The sequence below is a fragment of the Belonocnema kinseyi genome, chromosome 4 (genome assembly GCF_010883055.1).
Source record: "Belonocnema kinseyi isolate 2016_QV_RU_SX_M_011 chromosome 4, B_treatae_v1, whole genome shotgun sequence".
Lineage (NCBI taxonomy): Eukaryota > Metazoa > Arthropoda > Insecta > Hymenoptera > Cynipidae > Belonocnema > Belonocnema kinseyi.
Window position 1 is genome coordinate 4,104,508 of NC_046660.1, and position 24,031 is coordinate 4,128,538.

The 24,031-nt window shown below is 26.9% G+C and overlaps 2 protein-coding genes across 2 annotated transcripts in view; both read left to right on the plus strand.

Moving 5' to 3' along the window:
• Positions 1 to 6,951, plus strand: part of LOC117171694 (evolutionarily conserved signaling intermediate in Toll pathway, mitochondrial) — a 12,165-nt gene extending 5,214 nt beyond the window's left edge. The window contains exon 2 of the mRNA XM_033359225.1: positions 6,604 to 6,951. Coding sequence (XP_033215116.1) covers positions 6,604 to 6,881 — 278 coding nt within the window. The 3' untranslated portion in view covers positions 6,882 to 6,951. The remainder of the gene's footprint in view (positions 1 to 6,603) is intronic.
• A 4,746-nt stretch (positions 6,952 to 11,697) lies between these two features.
• Positions 11,698 to 23,276, plus strand: LOC117171201 (alanine--glyoxylate aminotransferase 2, mitochondrial). The gene is made up of 7 exons (XM_033358282.1): positions 11,698 to 12,051; positions 12,237 to 12,421; positions 13,119 to 13,431; positions 15,670 to 15,873; positions 16,974 to 17,288; positions 18,075 to 18,326; positions 22,391 to 23,276. The coding sequence occupies exons 1-7, from the start codon at positions 11,935 to 11,937 to the stop codon at positions 22,523 to 22,525; spliced, it is 1,521 nt and encodes a 506-aa protein (XP_033214173.1). The 5' UTR covers positions 11,698 to 11,934; the 3' UTR covers positions 22,526 to 23,276.
• The last annotated feature ends 755 nt before the right edge of the window (positions 23,277 to 24,031 follow it).

Sequence of the window (24,031 nt, forward strand, 5' to 3'; positions counted from 1 at the left end):
TCAAAATTCATCATTTTTATTGAAAATTAAAGCATTTTGTTAAAAATTCGCTTTTTTCGTTATCTGAAAATTTAACTTTTCCATTTTTTATCGAAAATTGATGTTTTAGTTCAAAATTCATCACTTTGAATGAAAATTCAACCATATTAGTTAAAGATTTCTAATTGTAGTTAAAAATTGATAACTTTGATTGAAAATTAAACTGTTTTGTTAAAAATTCTTTTTTTTTGTTTGTTAAATAATTAATCTTTTCTTATCTGAAAATTTAGTTATTCCATTTTTTATGGAAAATTGATGTTTTAGTTCGAAATGCATTACTTTGATTAAAAATTTAACTATTAAGATTTCTAATTTTAATTGAAAATTTATCATTTTGATGGATAATTCCAAAAATTTGTTAAAACCTAGTTTTTTTGTTCAAAAATTAATTTTTTTTATCTGAAAATTGAACTAGTCCATTTTTGATCGAAAATTGTTGTATTAGTTCAAAATTCAACTATTGTTTCTCAATTTTAGTTGATAATTCGTCCCTAATTAAAAATTGAACTATTTTGTTAAAAAATCGTTTTTGTTTTGTTGAAATTAAATTTTTTTATTTAAAATTTTATAATTCTTAGTGGAAAATTCAACTATTTTGTTAAAAATGCATGTGTTTTGTTAAAAAATCGTATTTTTTGTAGGAAAATTTATCTTTTTGATTTAAAATTTAACTATTATAACTGAGAATTTAACAACTTCATTTTAGTTTGAAAACTGATCTTTTTTTAGTTAAAAATTCAATTATTTAGTTTAAAATTGATTTTTTTCAGTCGAAATTTTACTATTTAGTACCAGAATCATTTTTATTTAAATACGCCCTGAATTTTAAGTATAAGAAGATAAAATATTGTGAAAAATTAAACCTGGAAAAAAAACCTGGACTTGTCAGAGAATTAATTTCTAGGATTTGGGTAAACAGCTTGACCTGACTGTTCATTTAAAATCAGTAATTGTAAATTAAATACTCAAAACCAATAAAAAACTAAATTATATTGTTTTATTTTTAAAAAATTTAATTTTTCAGTAATTAATAAATCTTTACAAAATTTTCAAAAATGAATGTGGAAGGTTTTAAGAAAATTTCACTAAATTAGCAAAATTAAAAAAATAAATTAATTTGAAAAAATGTAAAAAAGACGTGTAAATATCTCAAGATTTTAAAATAAAACCTGGAAGAATTTTAAGGATGTTTAAACTATTTAGAATAAAAATAATTTAACTTTTAATTTGAACAGGGAATTTTCCATCTTTTACAAATTTAGAGTTGGAACTGAAATTTATCGAGAATAGTAATAATTCTGACTTGGAAGCTGGAATTTTCAAATTAAAAAAATTCCAAGCTACTACTAAAAATTTTCGAAAAGGAAAAAAATTCTGAACTGGAACAGGGAATTAAAAAATTTTAATAAATTCCGACCTGGAACAGGGAATTTTTTTAATGAATGAATTCTAATTCTAAGTTGAAACGGGATATTTTTTCTTAATTAAAATTTAACGCTATTTCACTTTTGATTGAAAATTACAGTTTTTAGTCGAAAATTCAAGTGTCTGCTGGAAATTAATCTTTTTTCTCGAAAATTCAGCAATTTGTTTGCAATTTCTCTCTCTCTCTTGTCTGAAAAATCTTTTTTTGTTGAAGACTAAACTTGTGTTGAAAAGTTTTCCGTTTTAGTTGAAAATTTCCTCTTACGTAAAAATTAATCTCAAGTTGAAAATTCCATTATTCTTGTGATACATTATTTCAGTAGAAAATTCCTCTTTTTTTTAGTTGAAAATGTGATTATTGTAGTTGAAAATTCATCACTGATGAAAAATTATTTTTCATCCACTAAAAATTGAACTATTCCATTTTTAATTTAACAATGATCTTTTTTAGTTCAAAATTCGACTTTTTTGGCGAAAGTTAATCTTTTTGTTTGAAAATTTATCTTTTTGGTTGAAAATTCGATTATTCCAGTTAAATATTCATAATTTTATTTGAAAATTTATATTTTTTGCTTGTATAAAATTTAAACTATTTCAGTTGAAGATTCATAATTTAATTGAAAATTCATCAGCCCGGTTGAAAATTAATTTTTTTAACCGAACATTTAACTGTTCAATTTTCGGTTAAAACTTGATATTTTTTTAATTAAAATTTTATGTATTTTGTTGGAAAATCGCTTCTTAAAAAAAAAGAATAATTTTCTTGGTTAAAAATTCATCTTTTTGGTTAAAAATAAAACTACTTGGCTTAAAATTCATCTATTTCAGTTGAAGAATCATTATTTAAATTAAAAATTCATTGCTTTGGTTAAAAATATTTTTGCCTTTCTGATAAAAAAAAAAAATAAATAAATTTTTTTAACCAAAAATTTAACTTTTCCCTTTTTTTATTGAAAATTCAACTATTTCGTTGGAAATTCATGTATTTTCTTGAAAATCTTCATTTTTTGGTAAAAAATTAAACTTAAAAAATCGACGGTTTCATTTTAATTTCTTAGTTTCTGGTTTAAAAAAATGTCACTATTTTTGTAGAAAATAGTTTACTTTTGGGCTAAAAACTCAACTGTATTGAAGAAAATTCTTCTTTTTTTTTTGTTCGAAAATTCCACTATTTTGGTTTAAAATTTAGCCATTTGATTGAAAATGAACTTTTTTGGACTGAAATTGTGTAATGTGTGGTTGAAAATTTAAATGTATCGTAAAAAATTCTTCTCTTTGTTTTGAAAAAAAAGGACTTTTGGTAGAAAATTAAATTATTTGATTAAAAATGCCCTGTTTTGAAGAAAATTCTACTTTTTTGTTGAAAGTTTATATTCATGTGGTAAATACTCAACTGTAGTTTAGAAAATTCTAGTTTTTTGTTGAAAAAATATATTTTTGGGTTAAAAATTCAACCGTATTTAAAAAATTCCATTTGATAAAAAATAAAATTTTTTAACAAAAATTCCCTTTTATGTTGCAAATTCAACTATGTTAATGGAAAATAAATTTCAGTTGAAGGGCAGTGACAAAGAAAGACACATTTGTGTCCATAATTAAACTGACGAAAATTTAAGATTTAATAATGTAGAAATTTTGTATAACATGTACAATTAAAATAATTATTTTTCAGTCAAATAAAAGGGAATTTTCAACCAAATAGTTATATTTTCAAACGAACTGATGAATCTTTGATAAAAAAAGTTAATTCTGCACCAAAAGTGTAATAGTTGATATTTCTATCAAAAAATATTTAAATTTTCAACAAAAATGTGTTAAATTAAATAAAAAATTCTAATTTTTAACAAAGAAAGATTTTTCAATCAATGAAGAAAAAATTGTATCCAAAATGTTAGATTTTCAAGTCATAAAGGCAAATAAAAAAAATTAAACCCAAAAATATAAAGTTTCGATTAAAAAACACGAGATTAAAAAAAAAAAAAAGTGAATTTACAACAGAAAAAGATGAATTTTCTAATAAAAATTCGACTACAAAACATAATTATTCAACAAAAAGTGGAATAGTTTAATTTTATGTTACAGAAATAAGTTGTTAAATAAATAAAATAAATTTCTAATGAAATAATTAAATGTTCATCCAAACAGATTAAATATCTATAAGACAAAAAAAAAATTTGACGAAAAATTGAATAATTAAATTTTTACTTCAAAAAAGAAATAATTTTCAATCAATGAAATATTTCATTCAAAAAGTTTATTTTATACCAAAAAAGTATCATTTTTAACAAAATACATGAATTTTCAATAAAACATTTTCATATTTAATGGAATTTTCAGCCAAAAAAGTGAATTAGTCACCAAGAAGATTAATATTCTCCCACAAAAGACAGACTTTCAACAAAATATAGAAATTGTTTAAACAAATAATTGAATTTTTAACTGAAGAAAACTGATATTCAAGAAAACATGAAATAGTGAAATTTTAACATAAAAAATTGTCAACAAAATATAATAAATTTTAAAGAAAATAAAAAGATTTTTCCACATTTATGTGACAAATATGTCCTTGAATAATATTTCATCCGGAAATAGCTTAAAAATTTATTTTTTATATTTTCACAAATTTTAGATTCAATTATGATATTGAATTGAAATTATATTCAGAATTTTTTCCAGATGCCAACTATTTGTAGAATTTACCTAAAAAAATGGTTACAAAAAAAAACATTTTATAATTGTAAACATTCCGGACTAGACTAAAATTTGAGAAATTGAATTTTGATTAAAATCAAATTCAAAATCCTATTTAATGTCCAATAATCAAGTTAATGTATAGATTTCCTGAAAATGAAGCCAAGAATTCAACGATCAAATTTGGACAACCACCATAAAATGTTTCTATGGAAATTAAAAAAAAAACAAGATTTTCTTTTTAAAAAAAATCTCCCAGCAAAAATAAAAAAGAGAAAAGAAAAATGAGAAGGCGGTCAACAAAATCCTATTATTGCAGTATTTCTGAGTGGCCGCTCTATCGGGAAACCTGAAATCCTGGAAAATGACCGGAATTTTATGAGACCGGGAAATGACAGTGAATTTATTTTTAACTGAATTTTACAAATTTGTAGAGAAAAAAATATGGCCAACTGTCTTTGATTTCAAACTGTTTTTTAAATAATTAGTTAATTTGTGATCTTTTTCAATTATATCATTAACTTTATAATGCGTAATTGGAAAATATTTCAATTGCACAATTTTCCATTTTATATTTTTAATTGTTAAGTATACATCTTTAATTTAAAGAATTAAAAAATTAAGTTTTACAGACTTAAAAGAATACAAATTTAGAAGTGTTTAAAATCGAAGATTTTTGATAAAAAAATATTTTAAATTGACCAAATGTGAATATGAATGAAGTGATGATTCTTAAAATAATTAAGCTTTAAGATTTAAAATGAAAAATATTATTTTAGTCTAAAATATTCCATTGTTAAAACCATTCAATTTGAAATGTTTCAATTAAGAACCTTACAATTTTAATTGTTCTAACAAATTTTTATATATTCCAAGAAGAGCAATTTTTGTATTCAATGAGAAACATGTGTTTTAAAAATAAATTTTGAATATTACTCCTGCTCGCGGCATTTACGCAAAGCGCATAGATTGGCTATATCTCAGTGACGTCATTCTTCGCGGGAAAATTCAAACTGAACTATGAAAAATAAAAAAATGGTTTCTAAACATGAATTTAAAAGAATAAATGTCTCTAAATGGCTTTCATGTATTATTAATAAATAATCAATTACGAAGAAAAAAATTGAAATAGTCTGCTCCAAAACACTTCTTAGCTGCTAATCTACATTCTTTAGGGAATTCGCCGATTTCAACATTCATTCTTTGTTTATATCTTTTACCTCGCTTGATTTCGGTCTTATTTTAGATTTCTTGTTTTCAGCGTTTTTAGGCATTGTTAGCTTAAGTAATCAGCTGGATCAACTCTCAAGTAGAAAGCCGCGGCGGCCACGAAACCTGATTTGTCAAAATTTTGAAAAGTAACATGGCGGCCAAAGTGGTCTCATTGGTGCTCAGTTATATACCTTAATGACGTCACTTCTGTTTGAATGTGACCAAATGAAGTAAACTAGAATTTTTTTTTCTTTTCTCCATAACGTTATTCCCTGCTTCAAGTTTCTAAAAATATATTTATCTCATTTAATGCAACAACCCTATTAAACACCGATTATTCTAAAAAAATTTGATTAAGTAAAATTTAAAACCAAATATAGACTTTGACAGATGTAGATCAAAAAATTTAAAAGCTTTTTAAGAATTTCGGAAAGCTTCAGAATAATAGAAAATATTTCTTAGAAAAATGTAAAATAATTTTGTATTGCGAAAAGTTAATTTGAAGAGAATTTTTGAAAAGATTCAGAAAGATTCACAAAGTTATTAGAAATTAATTTGGAGAACTATAAGATTTTGAAATGAAATTTTGAAGTATTTTAAATCTTTAATATTTTTAAATTATTTAAAGTAAGAATAGATTTTAATTTAAGAAGTGTTCAATTTGTAAAAAAAATGTAATCTTTCTATTTTTAATGATGTTGCTTAACTGTATTTAATTTCAAATTCTTTAGTTGAAAAGTGTTAGTACCTTCCATTTTATATGTGTAAATTATTGAGCACTTGAATACAAAATTTATGAATTAAAAAATTTTAAACTTCAGTTTTAATAGTTCATAATTCAAGAGTTCCACTTTGAGTGCTTTAATTTGCAGCTTCGTGTTTATTGCTTCAAATGGAAAAATTGTTGGCTTTAGAGTTTTTTTTCTTTTAAATTTCATTTAGCGTGAAAAACATTTGTGAACCGGGAAAAAACCGTGCATTTCTTGTTCTTTCCTTTCTTTTTTATTTTTGTCTGATGCTTTTTTTTTTTAAAGAAAATCTTTTTTTAATTGCAATAGGAGCATTTTATGGTGTTTGTCGAAATTTGGTCGTTGGATTCTTGATTTTATTTTCAGGAATTTTATAGGTCAACACAGTAATGTGAAATTGGAATGAGGTTTTTTGAGTATTATATAATATATATGTGAGTAAAAATAAAAATAAAAATTGTTTGTTGTTTGTTGTTTATTGCTGCAGATATTTCAAATATGGAAGTTTCTTATTGGAGACTGAAGAAGACGTCCATAGTGACGTATCCAAGTGTGCACGAGCAACTGAACGAAACAATTTATTCTGTGTGTGCGACTGGGACTTCGTCGAAAGACTCAGTTCTCTCGTGGATTCGTTGTTTGCAAAAGGAAAATCCCGTTCTGAGTGAATTGCACGTAGTCTTCACCCTGAGACAAAAGCCGGAAGAAAAGATCAAGCTTTTGGCAGGAATGCAAGAAAAAAGGAGAAAAATCGAGGAAAGATAAACTCCACTTGTTTGTTACTCTCCTCAAAATATTGTTAAACAATCATTTGTAAATAAATAGCTGTATTATAGATCCAGTTTTCTTTTCTTTTTCGAAAAATATTCCAATCTTTCAACAGTAAGTATTTTTCGAAATTAACCCTGCGCCGTCCATGTGGGTCATACGTGACCCAGGCAATTCCTCCCCCCTAAAAAAAGTTGTCTTATATGAGGCCGAAGTAGAAAACGATAGAAAACTTTAAACTCGATTTTCTTGAAACTACATTTTTTGACACCTTCGACATTCTTCAAGTGTGTCTCTATCGTGTGAACTACGATCATGGGCAAATATTGTTATTTAACAAAGTTATGAACAATTTAACTTGCAAAATTTTTTTTATTTTTTGATTTCGGGTCAACCGTTCCCCAAATAGTTGAGCAAAAGCTGCAAAGTAGGACATTCTTGAGTCCGCCATTTTGTAACCAAAAACAAAGAAAAACCTTTTTTTTATTAGTTCAACCTCTATAGTTTACACTGAAAAAAAAATTGGAAGGAACACATTTTTACTATTAAATCAAATTCTTTGAAAAAATTAACGAAAACTTTTTTTGTGTAAAAATGCATTTTAGGCACTTTTTCAAAAAAAGAGTTATCATAAGAGCAGAAAAATTTATGATGAAACTCAGAAGCCAAAAGTGTAAACATTACTTAGTTGCTTGCATCACAAAAAGATGGCTTTTGCGATGGTTTTATGGCATGCTGGATCAAGCAGGCATCAATGTAGCCGTTTTTTATACTTTAAAAAAGAATGGCGAATGTCGGAGCCGTCGTGAATTTTTGAAAATGTTGTGTTCTGATTTTATAAGGCCATAGCTGTCAATTCGTTTGGAGAAGCCTAATTTATCATTATCGCATATGATGTGTGAAATTGATTATTTTTTGAATACAAATACACGAATTAAAACCAGTATTATACTTTTTTCTTCATGTAATATTCTTTTCTAAAAACACCAATTTCATGTGTCAAAATAAATATATTTTTGGAAGACAACACAGGTAAGTTATTTTTTACAAGAAAGCTTAGACAAATAAAACCCCGTAACCCTTTATTTCAATCAATTATTTTAAAATTTAGATAATTTTAATAAAATTACCGGTTTCCTTGTTTTTTTTTTTTTTTGACTATTTTAATTATTTAAAACTAGACAATTTTTTTCAATATTCAAAAATAACTGAATGAAAAAATAGAGGGTCTGAATAATAACTTCGAAATTTCAAATTATTTTTATATCGCAAACTGTATTGGCGGAGAAGGGGTGGAAACAGGTGACCCATATGGACGGACGAGGTAGTAAAAATAACATGAACGGCGGAGTGTTAATTAATATGCATTTAAATGAATAATATTAAAAAATTTTATTCTTGAAAAATTCCTAAGTAAGGACGTTTTCTTAAAAATAAGATCGCGTTAAAATTTTGGAAAATTGCAAAAACCTCAAATTAGTCAGTATTTTTTTGCGGCGAAACGAAATATTGCTAACCAATTTGTTTAAAAAATTACTAATTTTTTATTTTAATTGAGAGATTACCAAAAATGGTGACTAATTAATTATATTTCTATTACCTACTTTTTTCTGTTTATTGATATTTTCTCGAAAACACAGCGAATTAGTACATATGTAATTTTCGTGAAAAAAAATCTTTATAGTAGATTAAATTCCTTAAATTCTTTAATTGTTATAATAAATTAATGGATAGAGCTCACATTTGCTGCATTTTTGTTATTTGCATGAATTACTTAAATGAATGTTGTCATTTAATTATGTAAAAATAATAATCAAGACTACGAAATTAACAAGAACAATTTTTATTGTTATAAAAAAAATTAATCTTTAATCAAATAGTTACAATTTCGAGTGAAAAAAATATATTATCAACCAAAAATGTCAAAATTGATGTTTCTGTTATAAAAATTAATTTTCAGTCTAAAAAAAAACGAATTTTCAAACTAAAGAGTTAGTTCACAACAAAATAGTTAAAATTTCAATGAAGTAATTGAATTTTCAATCTAAAAGATTAAATTTTCACCAAAACAACGAATTTTCAAGTTCCAAAAAAAGAGGTGAATTTTCAAATAAAATGATTAATTTACAACCAAGAAAATTAATTTTTAACAAATTAATTACAAATTCCAAGTAAGTAATTGAATTTTCAAACAAAAAATAATAATAAATGTTCATTTTATAATATGACAAATCCTCAACCGAAAAAATTAATTTTTTAATAAGAGATAATTTTTCAACCAAGAAATGTTTCTCAGACAAGAAAGAAAAAAACTTTTCATCAAAAGACTTAATTTCATAGAAAGGGTAGAATTTTTTTCATAAAAATATGGTTTTTCAACTAAATCGTTGAACGGTCTACCAAAATAATAAAATTTTTAACCTAAAAAGACGAATGCTAAATAAAATATTAAATTATTATAAAGTTAAAATGGCAAATTTAATATAAAACAGTGGAGTTCTCAATCGAATAGAATTTTTAACACTTTTAGGATTACTTTTAGTCAAATTTGTTAATATTTTTAATCAATCAAAAATATTTGTAAAAAAAGTAAGAATTAAAAAGAAAACATGCATTATGAAATGAAAAAAAAATAAAAAATGTAACAGCTAAACTTTCAAAAACAGAAAAACGAATTTTGAACAAAATAGTTAAATTTTCTACCAAAGAGATGAATGATCTAAACTCATGAATCTTAATCAAAAAAATTAAAAAAAAGGAATGAAAGAAAAATAATTTCAAACGAAAATTTCAATTATCAAGCCAAAACTATAATTTTCGTTTAAACCAAGGGAATTTTAAAACTCGAGAATATGAACATTCAACCGAACAGTTGGATTATTTAAAAAAATGTGTTTTTTTGAAATCGAAAACAGGTAAAAGAAACAAAAAAGATGACTCATGTATCTTCGATTTAAAAAAAATTAATTTCTAACCAGAAAGGATGAATTTAACATAAATGTTGAATTTTTAACCAAAAATTAAGTTAACTAATAAAATTTTTTAAAAAAACTACGTGAATTTTTTATTAAAAATTATTAATTTTGAACTGAAAATGTAGCAGAGTTAAGGAAATTAATTTTCAACAAAATAGTTAAATTTTTTAAAATATTGATATGAATTTTCAACTAAAATAATGAATCTACCTATAAAAGATTAACTTTCTAACCAAAGATAAAACAGTTTAATTTCCAGTGAAAAAACTAAATTTTAAAAATAAAAAATAATCTTCAACTAGATACTCAAAATTTCAACATTTTTTTTGAAAAATGGAAAAAGATTTTTTGAAGAAAAAATGGAACATAGGATTTTTCCATTTGCAGTTTTTTCACATATATTTTGACAATGTTTTAAGTAATTATTCAGTACAGTTTTACAGTACATATCTCTTTCTCAGTGCAAATATTTATATAAATTCATATTTGATTATTTATTGTTTGATATTGTCATTAAAAAATTTAAGGCAGCCTGTTTTTTATTAACGCAGTTGAATTTTAAACCTGAAAATACGATTTAATTTAAATTCTATGGTAAAAAATGCGACATAATTGAATTTTTTAATAACAAGTATTTACAAATATAAAACTTTTTGTTCAATGTTAATCTCTTGTGTCTCAATATTATGTTTGAGATAAAAAGGAACGATTCCATAAAAAATAAACATTTAATTCTTAAGACTACGAAATAAACCCATTCGTTTATTTTATAACAATATCAATTATTGTTGAATGGAAGCGTCTTGTGTCAAGTTGTTATATCCTTGAGAATAAAGGATATGATTCCGTCGTAGGGATAATTCACAAATTACGTAACGCGTTTTTCTTTTTTCCATATCGCTGTATCACTGTTTACTTCACGGAAATTATATTCACATCTTTATTTAAACAAAAGAAAAACGCGTTACGTAATATGTGGATGATCCCGCAAATAAAAATGTTCTATCTTCAAAAGTGCAAAATAAGTGAATTGGTTTACATCAATTGTTTATAACAACAAATATTCTTATTGAATAATAATGTCTTGTTTCACAATATTATTATGGAGATAAAAAGAAACGATCACGCAGAAAAGAAACATTTTCTTTTTAAAAATGAGCAAACACCGAATTGGCTTTTAACAATTATTTATAAAAATTAAAAATGCCCTCTTTTAGTTCTTGGTCATGATTAATTCTTACTTTTAAGTAATTCAATAACAAAATCAGTATAAATAATGTAGCAAATCTATGACAGCATCAGCCATTAATTTAATTATAACAATTAAAAAGAGCAAATTAGGTAGTACAAAACAAAAAAAAATTATGAACTTTTGTTATTTTTCTACTCAAATAACAAATTATTGCATTTTTTATCCTCTTCAAAAGATCTCTTCGAAATTTGGTCAATTTTAATTTGAAAAATAATTTTTTTGAATCTTTCCAAACACACAAATTTTATTTTAAAAAGCAAGGCTGTTTTTTCAAGTCCTTCACTACAGCTGTTCAAACAACAAGTGTCTTTGAGGTAGATCTTAATAAAAAAATGTCTGAGGAAAGATCTTTTTCCTTTAAGATACAAAATTAAATGAGGCAGAGAGACGATTTATTAGTATATTTTCTTCCAATTGCCAAAATTTCAGTGCGACATTTTATGCAAGCAAACAAAATGGAGGCAGAAAAAAAGACATTGTTCGTGCCTGGTAATTCGTGACGTGACATATATTAGCATTTGCCCTTTAGAAAACTTGAATAGTTGAAAACAAGGTTCTCATTGCTCATTGACGAACCGTGCTTGGTTCGAGGCAGTCAGCCCGCGACGCCTTGAAGATAAGACAAAAGTGTTATTTTTCGAATAGAAAAACGAGTTTATCTTCAATTCTTTTAAATTTTCTTCATCTAAATTGAAAATATATTCCAGTTCGTAATTTGTTTTAAAATAAAAAGAAAAGATTTTAAATCTAAGAATGCTAGAAATTCATATATAAATTAAAATACATCTGGATTTAGAGTATAGAAAATACTACAAAAATTAAAATGCCCTTCCTGAAATGTCAGTTTTTCAAACCTAATAAAGTTCTTCAAATTCGTAAAGTTAGCACCTCTGTTCTGCCAGAGTTGCCAGAATGTAAACACATACCATCTGCATACACCGTAAGTTTCTTATTAAAACAAAAATTTCATTAAGAAGCCGTTAAACTTTAAATCCGAAATTTTTTAAGTTTCAATGAAAGATTATGTAAAAATGTGCAAGTTTCTACTTTTTATTTAATAATATATATATAAATATATTTGCTTTTTGCTGTATTTGGTAAATTTCTTGATGCAATTTAATCCAGGGACCCGATTACGAGATCTTGGCAAAAGCTCACGGGACGACAATATCCCCGAGTTTAAAACCATTTTACAAAAAACCGTTGTTAATTCATGAAGGAAGGGGACAGTGGCTTTGGGATCATGAAGGAAACAGATTTCTGGATATGTTTGGAGGAATTGCGACGGTTTCGGTCGGACACTCCCATCCGTAAGTTTACATATTAATGATGTATCAACTTTCTTCTCGAATTTCATTTCGACGCAGCAAAATGCTTCAAGTCATTTCAATTTGATCGATCTTGAAGGAAAAATGTGCAAAAAAACCGGAAAAAGTTTACTGGATATTTTCTTCATTTTCAACATAATAATTATTTATTATAACAATAAATTATTGTCTATAAGCGTCAAGACAAAAAAAAAGTTGATTTTTTTCCCTTTCAAAATTTTTATAATTTTTTTTGGAAGATTCACAAAGAAACTAAAAAAACTTTATTTTATTCCTTCTAACATCCTCCTTATTTATTATGAAAATTAATTACTTTCTGGCAGTCGTGAAGAAACAGGAAAAAATGTAATACTTCAAACAATAAATTACTGTCTAGAAGAGTCAAAAACAAACCTGAAAAAGTTGCTTTTCTTTCTTCTTAACTTTTGTATCATGTCTCTGGAAGATTCGAAAACAAATCGGAAAAAGTGGAATATTTTTTTCATTTCTCACATTTTCATATTTTATGTAGAAGATTCGCAAAAAAACCGAAAAAGATGATTATTTTCTTAGTTTCAAACATTTTAATAATTTTATAGACCGTTCTTTCAAACTTGAAACATTTTGTCAGAGGCATTTATTTGAGACTTAATTATTTATTTTAAATTAATAAATTAAAAAGATGATTGATTATTATTAGAAAAGTAGTGGCAGCAGCCACAGAGCAAATGCAAAAATTGGGACATACAACAACGATTTATATGCATCCTCGATATTTGGAATACGCTGAAAAATTAACTGCAAAATTACCTGGCGATCTCAAGGTTGCTTATTTAGTGAACAGCGGTTCAGAAGCAACAGAATTAGCCCTTTTAATGGCGAGGCTTTACACCGGAAACAATGAAATTATTTCTCTTAAAAATTCTTATCACGGGGGTACACTTACTGCTTCCACAACAACAGGATTGTCCACTTTCAGGCATCCTATTTATCGACCGGGAGGTCATATTCACGTTGAGTATAATTTTCAGTTCATTATTATATTTGTTGTTATATTAGGATATATTTTATAAATATTTGTAATACTTTTAGGGATTCGTAGCACTGAGCAGAAATCTTTATAGTTTCGGTTGGATGTTTGTCTTTCCGTTGTATTTTTCCGGGTAGGAAAGTATGGATGAGGAGGGGATGTATAATGGAGAGGAGAATTTTATGAGGAAGGAGTAGCAGTGGACCCAGAGGCGCTGCTACCGCCGTATCAGCCGTAAGAATTAAGGAATGAAGTTTCTGTTTATTTTTCTAAAGTAGTGGACGAGAGGAAAAGTAGCAGAGAGTAGAGGAAAGTAGGGGAGGGGGTGTATAACAGAGATAAGTTTATGAGCAGAGAGTAGTAATGGACGAGAGGAGGAGTAGGCAAGAGGAAGGGAGAAGATGTATAATGGAGAGCAGGGGTTTAAGAGGAAAGAATAGTAGAGGACGGGAAGAGAACTAGGAGATAGGAGAGAAGGGGATGTATAATGGAAAGGAGAATTTAATGAGGAAAGAGTAGTAGTGGATAAGGGGAGAAGTATAAGAGAGTAGGGAAGGGAGACAAGTATATGAGGAGAGAGTAGTAGCGGATGAGAGGAGAAGTAGAAGAGAGTAGTGAAGGGGATGTATAATCAAGAGAAGTTTATCAAAAGAGAGTAATAGTGGACGAGAGGAGAAGTAGGGAAGAGGAAAGGAGGCGATGTATAATGGAAAGAAGTTTATGAGAAAAGAGCCGTAGGGGACGAGATGAGAAGGAGGAAGAGAAAGGGAGGGCATGTATAATGGAGAGAATTTGACGAGGGGAGAGTAGTAGACGATGAAAGGAGAAGTAGGAGAGAGTATTGGAGGGAATGTGTAAAGGAGAGAAGTTTATGAGGAGAGAGTAGTAGAGAAGTAGAAGAAAGTAGGGGAGAGGATATATAATCGAGAGAAGTTTATCAAGCTTGAGTAGTAGTGGACGAGAGCATAAATAGAAAAGAGGAAAAGAGGGGATGCATATTGGAGAGAAGCTTATGAGAAAAGAGCAGTAGGGGACGAGATGAGAAGTAGGAAAGAGAAAGGGAGGGGAGGTATAATGGAGAGAAGTTGATGAGGGGAGAGTAGTAGAGGATGAAAGGAGAAGTAGGAAAGCGTGTTGGTGGGCATGTATAAGGGAGAGAAGTTTATGAAGAGTGAGTAGTAGAGAAAGAGATGAGAAGCAGAAAAAAAAGAAGGGAGAAGATGTACAATGGAGAAGAATTTATGAGGAAAGAGTAGTAGGGGACGAGAGGAGAAATAGGAGAGAGACGTAATACAGTCAAGGATGGATGGAGAAGAATGGGAAATTAGAGAGGAGTTAAAAAAAGTCGTAGAGGAAGGACGGGGAAGTAAGTTAGGTTTGGAAAAGTGAGGAGAGGAGATTGGAAGTAGTGGAGATGGTAGGAGGGGACGTGAGGGTCGATTTTATGATGGGAGGAGGATTAATGGAGGACGCAGGAAACTGGAGGGAAAGTATGGGCAGTAGGTTTGGGGAAGGGAGTTTAGGACTAGCACAGAGTACGTGGGGTGAGTCATGAGTGGAAGGGGAAATATCGCAAGTTAGAAAGGGTTTGAAAAGTAGTGTTAGGGGAAGAAGAGGAAAAGTATGTTAAGGTAGGAGGATTAGTGGAGAGAGGAAGTGTGAGAAATTAGAGAAATTATAAGAGAGAACTGGAAGTATGGGAAATAGGAGAGATGAGAAAAAGTGAGGGGAGAGAGCAGGGCAGAGGTTAGACGGCGTATTAGAAAGTAGTGGTGGGAGGAGTATAATAGGTGTGAATGAGTAATAGGGGCCGGGAAGTGGTGGAGAAGGAACCAGAGTAGAAGAGAAGAAGTAGGGCGGTGAAGAAAAGTGAGGTGAGAGATGGGAAGTAGGAGAAAGATTAGAGTGAGGGAGGGGAGCTGGTGGAAGAAAGTAATAAGGATGGGGATTTTGGGGAGATGAAGAGATGGGATGACAAGATGTGACCCAGAGAGGACAGTATATGATAGAAGAAGAGAGGGGAAAGAGGCAAAGATTTGCAACGGCTCAATAGGCTACGAAACCCTGTTTTATGGGTGCATCGCGCCTACTTTGACTTTTTTTCATCTTCAGTATATGTATCAGTATAATTTTATCAAATCGCTTACATTCTGAATCTCTCTTCTAAAACCAAATTGTCAAGCGATTTAAATTAATTTTGTTATGAAATATTTGTTTGCAGGTAATGAATCCTGATGTTTATTTGGGTCCTTGGGGAGGTTCTCGATGTAGGGACAGTCCGATTCCACCAGGTGGTAGGAAATGTGACTGTGAACCAAATGAATGCTCTGCATGTGAAAAATACTTTTCGGAATTCTTGGACACTTTTAAATTTTCTCTGCCCAGAGATGGAAATATCGCTGCTTTCATTGCTGAGAGCATTCAAGTAAGTATCATTTTATTATTACTTTAATTAAGTGAGGTAAAAAGTTAAACCAAAATTATTGGAATTATTGAACTTGGAGAGTCAAAAATTTTAGTAATGGTACTATTTATGTTAATAAAAAGAATGAATAATAGAAGGCACTTTATTTTTTAACCTCTGATATAAAAACTCGAGAGGTCAATAATTTCGGCGACAGTTGATAAGATTTTCGTTGGTAATATAGTAAACAAAGTGTGTCACTGATAATTTAAATTTTTCCCGATTGGGAAATATAATACGCGTTCTTTAAATTTGAAAAATCAAATTAAAGAAATAGAAAAAAGTCTTATTGTTCCAAATGTAGTAAGAAAATTTTTCCGTTGAGAATTTTTTGAATAAGTACAAATAACATATTTCTTTTCCATTCAGTAATGTAACATGTGACAAACTATTTTCTCAAATTTGCTAAGCTTCCAAATAATTTGAACACGTAAAATTTAGTTTAGTTATAAATAATTCAAGTTAAGAAATAGATTTGCATCCTTAATTCTCGGACAATTTATTTTTTCATCTTATGTGTATAAAAATGGCTTATTGGCCTTAATGTGCAGAATATTGTCAACACTTAACATTTAGATTTCGTATAAATAATTGAAATAAACAAAAAGTCTGATATGTGTGTATATAATTAACTACTGACACAATAAAATTCAGAACATTGTTCAACCTTTAAATTGAAGTTTGTTAGAAATAATTTAAGTTAACAAATACACAATTTTCATCCTTTTTTTTCAAGTTTTTCTTCCATCCCAAACATATCAAAATAGTTTATCATAAATCTTAATTTTATAGACTCAAATCAATGTGTTTACTTAGAAGCAAAGTGTTGCAATCAATATTCCGATCAATGACCTTTCATTCAGTTGATCTTGAATTTGACCTGCCTCTACTTGTTGAACTTAATATTTATACATAAAAAAAGGAATATTTGTAAATATAAGTCTAATTTTAAATTATTTGAAATTAATATGAATTTAATTGGATGTTAAAGTTGCAAAATATTATGAGTAAGTGAGCGATACGAGTATTAATTTTGTTTTGTTTATGAAAATAAATTGTAGGGAATTGGAGGTGCAGTTCAGTATCCAAAAAGTTATTTGAGCAAAGTTGCGAGTCATGTGAAGAGAAAGGGAGGCCTCTTTATAGCGGATGAAGTTCAAACTGGTTTTGGAAGAACAGGAGAACATTTTTGGGGTTTTGAGGCTCATGGAATTCAACCGGATATTGTCACGATGGCCAAAGGAATCGGAAATGGTTTTCCACTTGGTGCAGTTGTGACGACAATGAAAATTGCAAATTCTTTAAATAAAGCGGCGCATTTTAATACGTTTGGCGGAAATCCAGTGGCCTGTGCAACTGCCTCTGCTGTTCTTGACGTGAGCTCAAACAAAAACATATACTTTTGTTTATTTTATTTTATTTTATATTTAGATATTTGAAGGTGTCTTGTCCTATCATCAAAATTTTAACTTGAAAAATATTTAATAAAAATAATTTAATTTATACTATAATATTATTATAGTTAAAACACAAAAAATAGATTTTTTTCCAATGTGAATTGTAACATTTGAAATATGAAATTAAAAAAAAGGAGGGAACAAATATTATATATTAAATTCTTAATGCATGACAGTATTAAACCTTTTCTTTTTACTTTTAAATTGAGATATTGAAGAGTGTATTGTCCAAATTTGATCGATGGAATTTCCTTTTTTTTTCTAATTCAAAATTTAGAATTTAAGATTTAAATTCGAGTTTGAATCGAAAAACAAGAGAGAATTTAGAAACTTTTGAATTTTAAGATTTCAAATTTCAAACTATAAAAAAAAATTTCCAGTAATAAAATATATAAATATGCTTAAATGTTCGTTAAAAAAAAGATTGGCCTCTCTGAAGAATAAAATTTCATCAGGAGCTGACATCCGACCCCGTTAAATTATTTGCATAATTACTCGTTCAGTAAATTTAAATTCATTCCCACAAATAGAAATTTGCACTGATTCTTAATCTGTCTTCATTAGTTTGAAAATAACATCGGTGAAATACACAGGGAAAGAATATGATTATAAATAATTTAAATTAAATTTACCTTAAGTTTAAATTCTAATTGATTGTGCCAAAAAATAATATAATAATTAAAAAAAAAACAAAAACATTTTCAGGTGATTGAAGAGGAAAAATTGAAAGAAAATTCATTGGAGGTCGGAACCTATTTGCTTCACCGGCTGAGTACTTTGATGGTAGAATTTCCGAATGTAATTGGTGATGTGAGAGGAAAAGGATTGATGATTGGAGTTGAACTCGTTAACGATCCCGAGACGAAAAAACCCTTGGAAAGTCAGCACATGACAGACATTTTTGAGGACATAAAAGAAATGGGAGTTCTCCTTGGAAAAGGAGGTTTATACGCAAACGTAATTATCTTTGAATTATAAAAAATAATAATGCCTCAATGAAATTCCTCTGTTTAAACAAAATAGATGAATTTTTAACCAAGAAGATTACTTTTCTATTCAACACCATACATGGGTTGTCAAAGAAATTGTTGAATTTTCTATTAAAAAAGAAAAATGTTCAACCATAAATGGAATTGTTAAAAACTTTTATTTGAACATTAAATTGTAAAAACTAATTTTTAACCAAATATTTCATTTTTCAAGCAAAAACATGAATTTTTAATTCAACTGATGAATCTTTAAAGGAAAAAAGGGAATTTTTAAGAAAGTAGTTTAAATTTTAAACAAGTTATAGAATTTAACCACAAAAGATTAATTTTTCAATCAAAGAGTTACATTTTAAACGAAAAAGGATGGAATGTCTACCAAAAACACTAATTTTCAACAAAATTTTCGAATTTAAAAAATTAAAAAAGATCAATATTCATTAAAAAAATTTAATTTTAGACCAAAAACAGAACTGTATTCTCCACAAAATAGATAAATTTTCAACCACAGATATGCATTTTCAAGAACACTGATATATCCTCAAAGGAAAAATTAAATTAAAAAAAAAATAGTTTAATTATTTACCAAGAAAAGTTTTTAGATCAAAAGAGAAAAAAATCACAGCCAAATTGTTGCATTTTCACACAAAAAAAAAGAATTTTCTACAAATCAGTTAAATTTTCACCCGAAAATAGCGTTTTTTATCACAAAAATTAATTTCCAACCAATATGAAATTATTCTTCGGCTAAAATTACGATTTTTCAATTGAAATTGTTGAATTTGTAGTTTAAACAATTAGTTTTCAAAAAAAAAAAAAAAATAGATTTCAACAATATAACTGAAATTTTAATAATGCAACTCAATTTTCAAGCAAGTAATGAAATTTTAAATCAAATTTTAAATTTTTAAGCCGAAAAAATTTTACAAAACAGTGGAATTTTCAACAAAGAAATAAAAATTTTTATTTAAAAAAGTTAGTTTCTAACAAAATAGTTTCATTTTCAACTAATGGAATGACTTTTTAACTAAAATGGTGAATCCTCAATTGCAATAATTAAATTTTTAGTTAAAAAATTAATTCTCAACAAAAAAACTGAAATTTTTTAACCAAATGTAGAATTTGCTCGCCAAAAAGGCGAATTTTCTACAAAACAGTTGAATTTTTTAGCCCGACATATAACTTTTTATCAAAAAACTTAATTTCTAAAAAAATAGTTCAATTTTTAACTTTTCGCCTAAAATGATGAATCTTGAATTAAAGTAGTTAAATTTTCAGTAAAAAAATTAATTTTCATCGGCAAAAAGAACTAATTTTTAACAATGTAACTAAAATTTTTTCAGCAGGTAGTGAAATTCTCAACGAAATTCTAAGACTAAAAAGTCGAAATTTCTACAACACTTGAATTATTAACCCGAAATATAAATTTTTTATTTAAAAAGTTAATTTTTCAATTAAATAGTTTAATCTTTAAACCAAAAAGACAATTTTTCAATAAAACAGTTTAATATTGGACAAAGCAGAATAAATTTCTAATAAATTTGAATTTTCAAAAAAATACTTAAATTAGTATCCAAGTAGTTGAATTTTCAAATTAAAAACATAAATGTTGAACTAAAAATGGAATATTTAAATTTATAGTTAAAAAATTAATTTTGAAAAAAGGAATTTTGAACAAAGCAGTTAAATTTTCAAACAATTAAATGCATTTTTAATTAAATTGATCAATATTCAACTAAAAAATGATTTTTTTTACGAAGCAGTTCAACTTTTAACCAATTATTTTAATTTTTAATGAAAAAAATTATTTTTTACACAGAAGTTCAAATTTTATTCAAGTAGTTTTATTGTTAATGAAAAAAATGAATTTTCAAAAAAATATATATATAATGGTTGATATGTCGACCAAAAAAGATTATAATTTTAAATATAAATAAAAACAGTTAAAATTAACGAAAAGAATTGGTTTTTGGAAAAAATATTTGAATTCTTAATCGAAGAATAATAATTATTTGCCAAATGGTTAAATTTTGACCCGAAAACAAATTTTAATAAAAAATTGAAATTGAAATTTTCAGTTTCAAAAATTAATTTTAAAACGAAAGAAAAACAATTTTTAACAGAATGGTCTAAATTTAAATCAAGGAGTGCAATTTTCAACCAAATAGTTTCATCTTGAACCAAAAATGATAACATTTCTACTTGAAAGGACCAATATTTAACCAAAATAATGAAGTTCTCACACAGTATTTCAATTTTTAACGAAAAAAAAAATTAATTTTTAGACAAATGGTTAAATGTAGTTAAAAAAAAATTTGATGCAAAATTGGAATATTTGCATACATTTTGAGTTTAAAAATTAATTTCAACTAAAATAAAAACAATTTTTGATCAAAGAGCGTAATTTTCGACAGCAAAAAAATGATTTAAAAAAAAGTGATTTAACCTTCAATCAATTAGTTAAATTTTCAAACATGGAAAACGATTTTAGTTTGAGATTTCAGTTTTATATATAATAAATGGTTAAATATAAAAAAAATGAATTTCTACCAAAATATTTGAATTTTCAACCAAAAAATATTAATTTGAACCTAATAGTTGCATTTTTAACAAAAAATGATAAAAATTCTGCTAGGAAGGACAAATTTTCTACAAAATACAAGATTTTCTAACAAAATAGGTAAATTTTTGGCAAACGCGATGTATTTTGTACTAAATTGATCAAATTCAACCAAAAAATGAAGTTTTAACTTTAACTTTTAACAATTTTTTTGCCAAAAAGATGGATTTTCAAATAAAAATATAGTAATTGATTTCAGAATCAATAAATATTTAAATTTTTAATAAGAAATAGTTCAATTCATTAAAAAAGAGACGAAATCTTAGCAAAATAGTTAAATTATTGATCAAAATAGATTAATTTTTTGACAAACGGTTACATTTTCGACTAAAAAAGATTAATCTCCAACCGAAAATCAAAGTCTTATATTTTCAGTTTCAAAAATTAATTTTACAACAAAATAAGAACAATTTTTAACAAAATAATTCAATTTTCAATCAAAAACTGTAAATTTCAACCAGAAAAATGAATTTTTTTAATTAAAAAATCTATAAGTTTAACTGTCAACCAAAAAAGATGAATTGTCAACAAAACATACAATATTTTATATTTAAATTAGTAAATATTTTCATTTTGAATGAGAAATAGTTTAATTCAGTTAAAAAAATACGAATTTTTAACAAAAATTTTTCAATTATTCATAAAAATAGATTAATTTTCTGACAAACGGTTAAATTTTCGACTAAAAAAGATTAATCTCCAACCGAAAATGAAATTCTTATATTTTCAGTTTCAAAAATTAATTTTACAACAAAATAAGAACAATTTTTAACAAAATAAGTCAATTTTCAATCAAAAACTGTAATTTTCTAGCAGAAAAATGCATTTTTTTAAATAATAGTTTAATCTTTAACCAAAAAAATACTAATTTTAAACCAAATAGTTGCATTTTTAATCAAAAATGATAAAATTTTTGCTATAAAGAAACGAATTTTCAATCAAACATTTGAAATTTTTACTGAGAAAGATTAATTTTCAATCTAAAAAGTATCAGCGAACTTTATAGTTAAGAAGAAAAGTATTTAAAATAAAAAGAAACTAATTTTGAACAAAAAAAGTGCAAATTTTTACAAAACAGTTGAATCTTCAACCAAAAAATATTAATTTTAAAGCGAACAGTCACATTTTTAACTAAAAGTGACTTCTAAACACTGTTGAATCTTTGAAGCAAAAAAGCGAATTTTCTGCAAAACCTTAGAATTTTCAACTCAAAAATATGCAATTCTTAACTCAAAAAAGTTCAGTTTCATTTTAAAAATACGAATCTTCAAGTAAAACATAAAAATTTGGCTTCAGAAAGTATCACGTTTTAGCAAAAATGTTGAATCTGCAAGAAAATTGTAAGAAATTGTTTAATTTCTAGAATAATAATTGATCCTAGGACTCGTAATCTATTTAATATTTTCCATTTGCAGGTGTTGCGACTGAAACCACCAATGTGCGTTACAAAGAAGGACGCGGACTTCACAGTCGAGACAATAGAAGCAGCTTTGAGAAGGCACCAAGATAGAATCGTATCCGCCGAACCCGTCTACGTCGGTGTGCCTTAAATCTCTCACAGTTTTTCCAGATCTTTTAAATCTTCATAAAACAAAACAAAACAAAACAAAATTATGCGTTAAAAGCAAAAGGGACTTAAAAACTCGAATAATCTCGAAAAGATAAGAGAGAAAAAAAGTATTTTTCACAATAATTGTGTTTATTTCCACGTCTTTTATACATTTGTACAATGTTATTTTTGTTTAAATATAATAATATAATGTATGCTAGCTTATAAAGCGCTTAGTGCCATTTGTATAAAGAAAAAAACAAACAAAAAAACTCACTTTCCACTTTGGAGGTTTTAGCATAAAAATAAAAAAAACCATCAGACTCTAAGAAGTAAAATCGTTGCTTCTGCAGGATTATTGTTTAAAAAAGATCATCTCTGAAAAGGAAGACTGCGTTTTTTCGATATAAAATATCAGATATTTATAGGGAGTTAAAAATTGTGATAGAGGAGCACTCGCGAGATTCCTATATGTCAGATCAGTAAGTTTTTACAAACTATTTTCGAAAGAAAATCAAAATAGATTCACAAAAAATGTAGAAAAACTTGCATGAGTTTCACTGCATCACAACATTAAAATAATTACAATAATAATAATAATAATAATAATAATAATAAAATTAAGTTAAAATTACCTAGCTTGTACTATAATGAAATAACTTGTCAGTTCTGTAAATCACACTCGACTATTCGTCGTCTATTTAAAATTATTTAAATAGTGATTTAAACCCGAAATGAGAAAGTAAATACATATATGATGTATATTCGAAAAATTAATTAATCTTTGAATATGTTCCCTTAGTCTTTCTTCTGTTAACAATCAGCCGATTGATAATTATTTGATTGACAGTTGCACATTCAATCCAGTCCTATAGATCATCAGTTAATTCGAGGAAGAACTTTGAGAGAGTTTTTCATACAAAATACAGTTAATAATAACAAAATGGATTTTGTACAGTTCACAATCATTATAAGAGTCCATTATTCACTTACAAAACAAGTCAACAACGTTTAAATGCAAATCAAACAAAAACAAAAGCAAGTCTGACCAGTCCAATTTTCCCACTTTTCTCTACAGTCTCTCTGGCGTCTCGAAATTCTCACAAAAATTTCAGACAGAAATACTGCTTACAAAAAATTAACAGGTCGGTTTTTCCCCCCTCTACAACGTATTCGATGAGGAAAATCCTTTTCGAGGAACAAGTTCCGAGATGCGAAAAGCCGTTTCTGGCACTTCAGGGGATCAAAGTTGATCAAAATTTATTCGATAGGTATTTTTTCTGGTGATCCTGTGGCCATTAGTTTCCGAGATATCCAAGTTTTAGTATTTACGCTCGAGCAATGTGCTTGAACGCAACGCTGAAGAAATACGCTTGAGCGCAACATTAAATTGACACGCTCAGGTGCAACATTAAAGTAACACGCTTGGGCGATCAACCAAAGAAATTCGCTTGAGCGCAAAGTTAAAATGATACGCTTGGGCGACCAACTGTGTAAATACACTTGA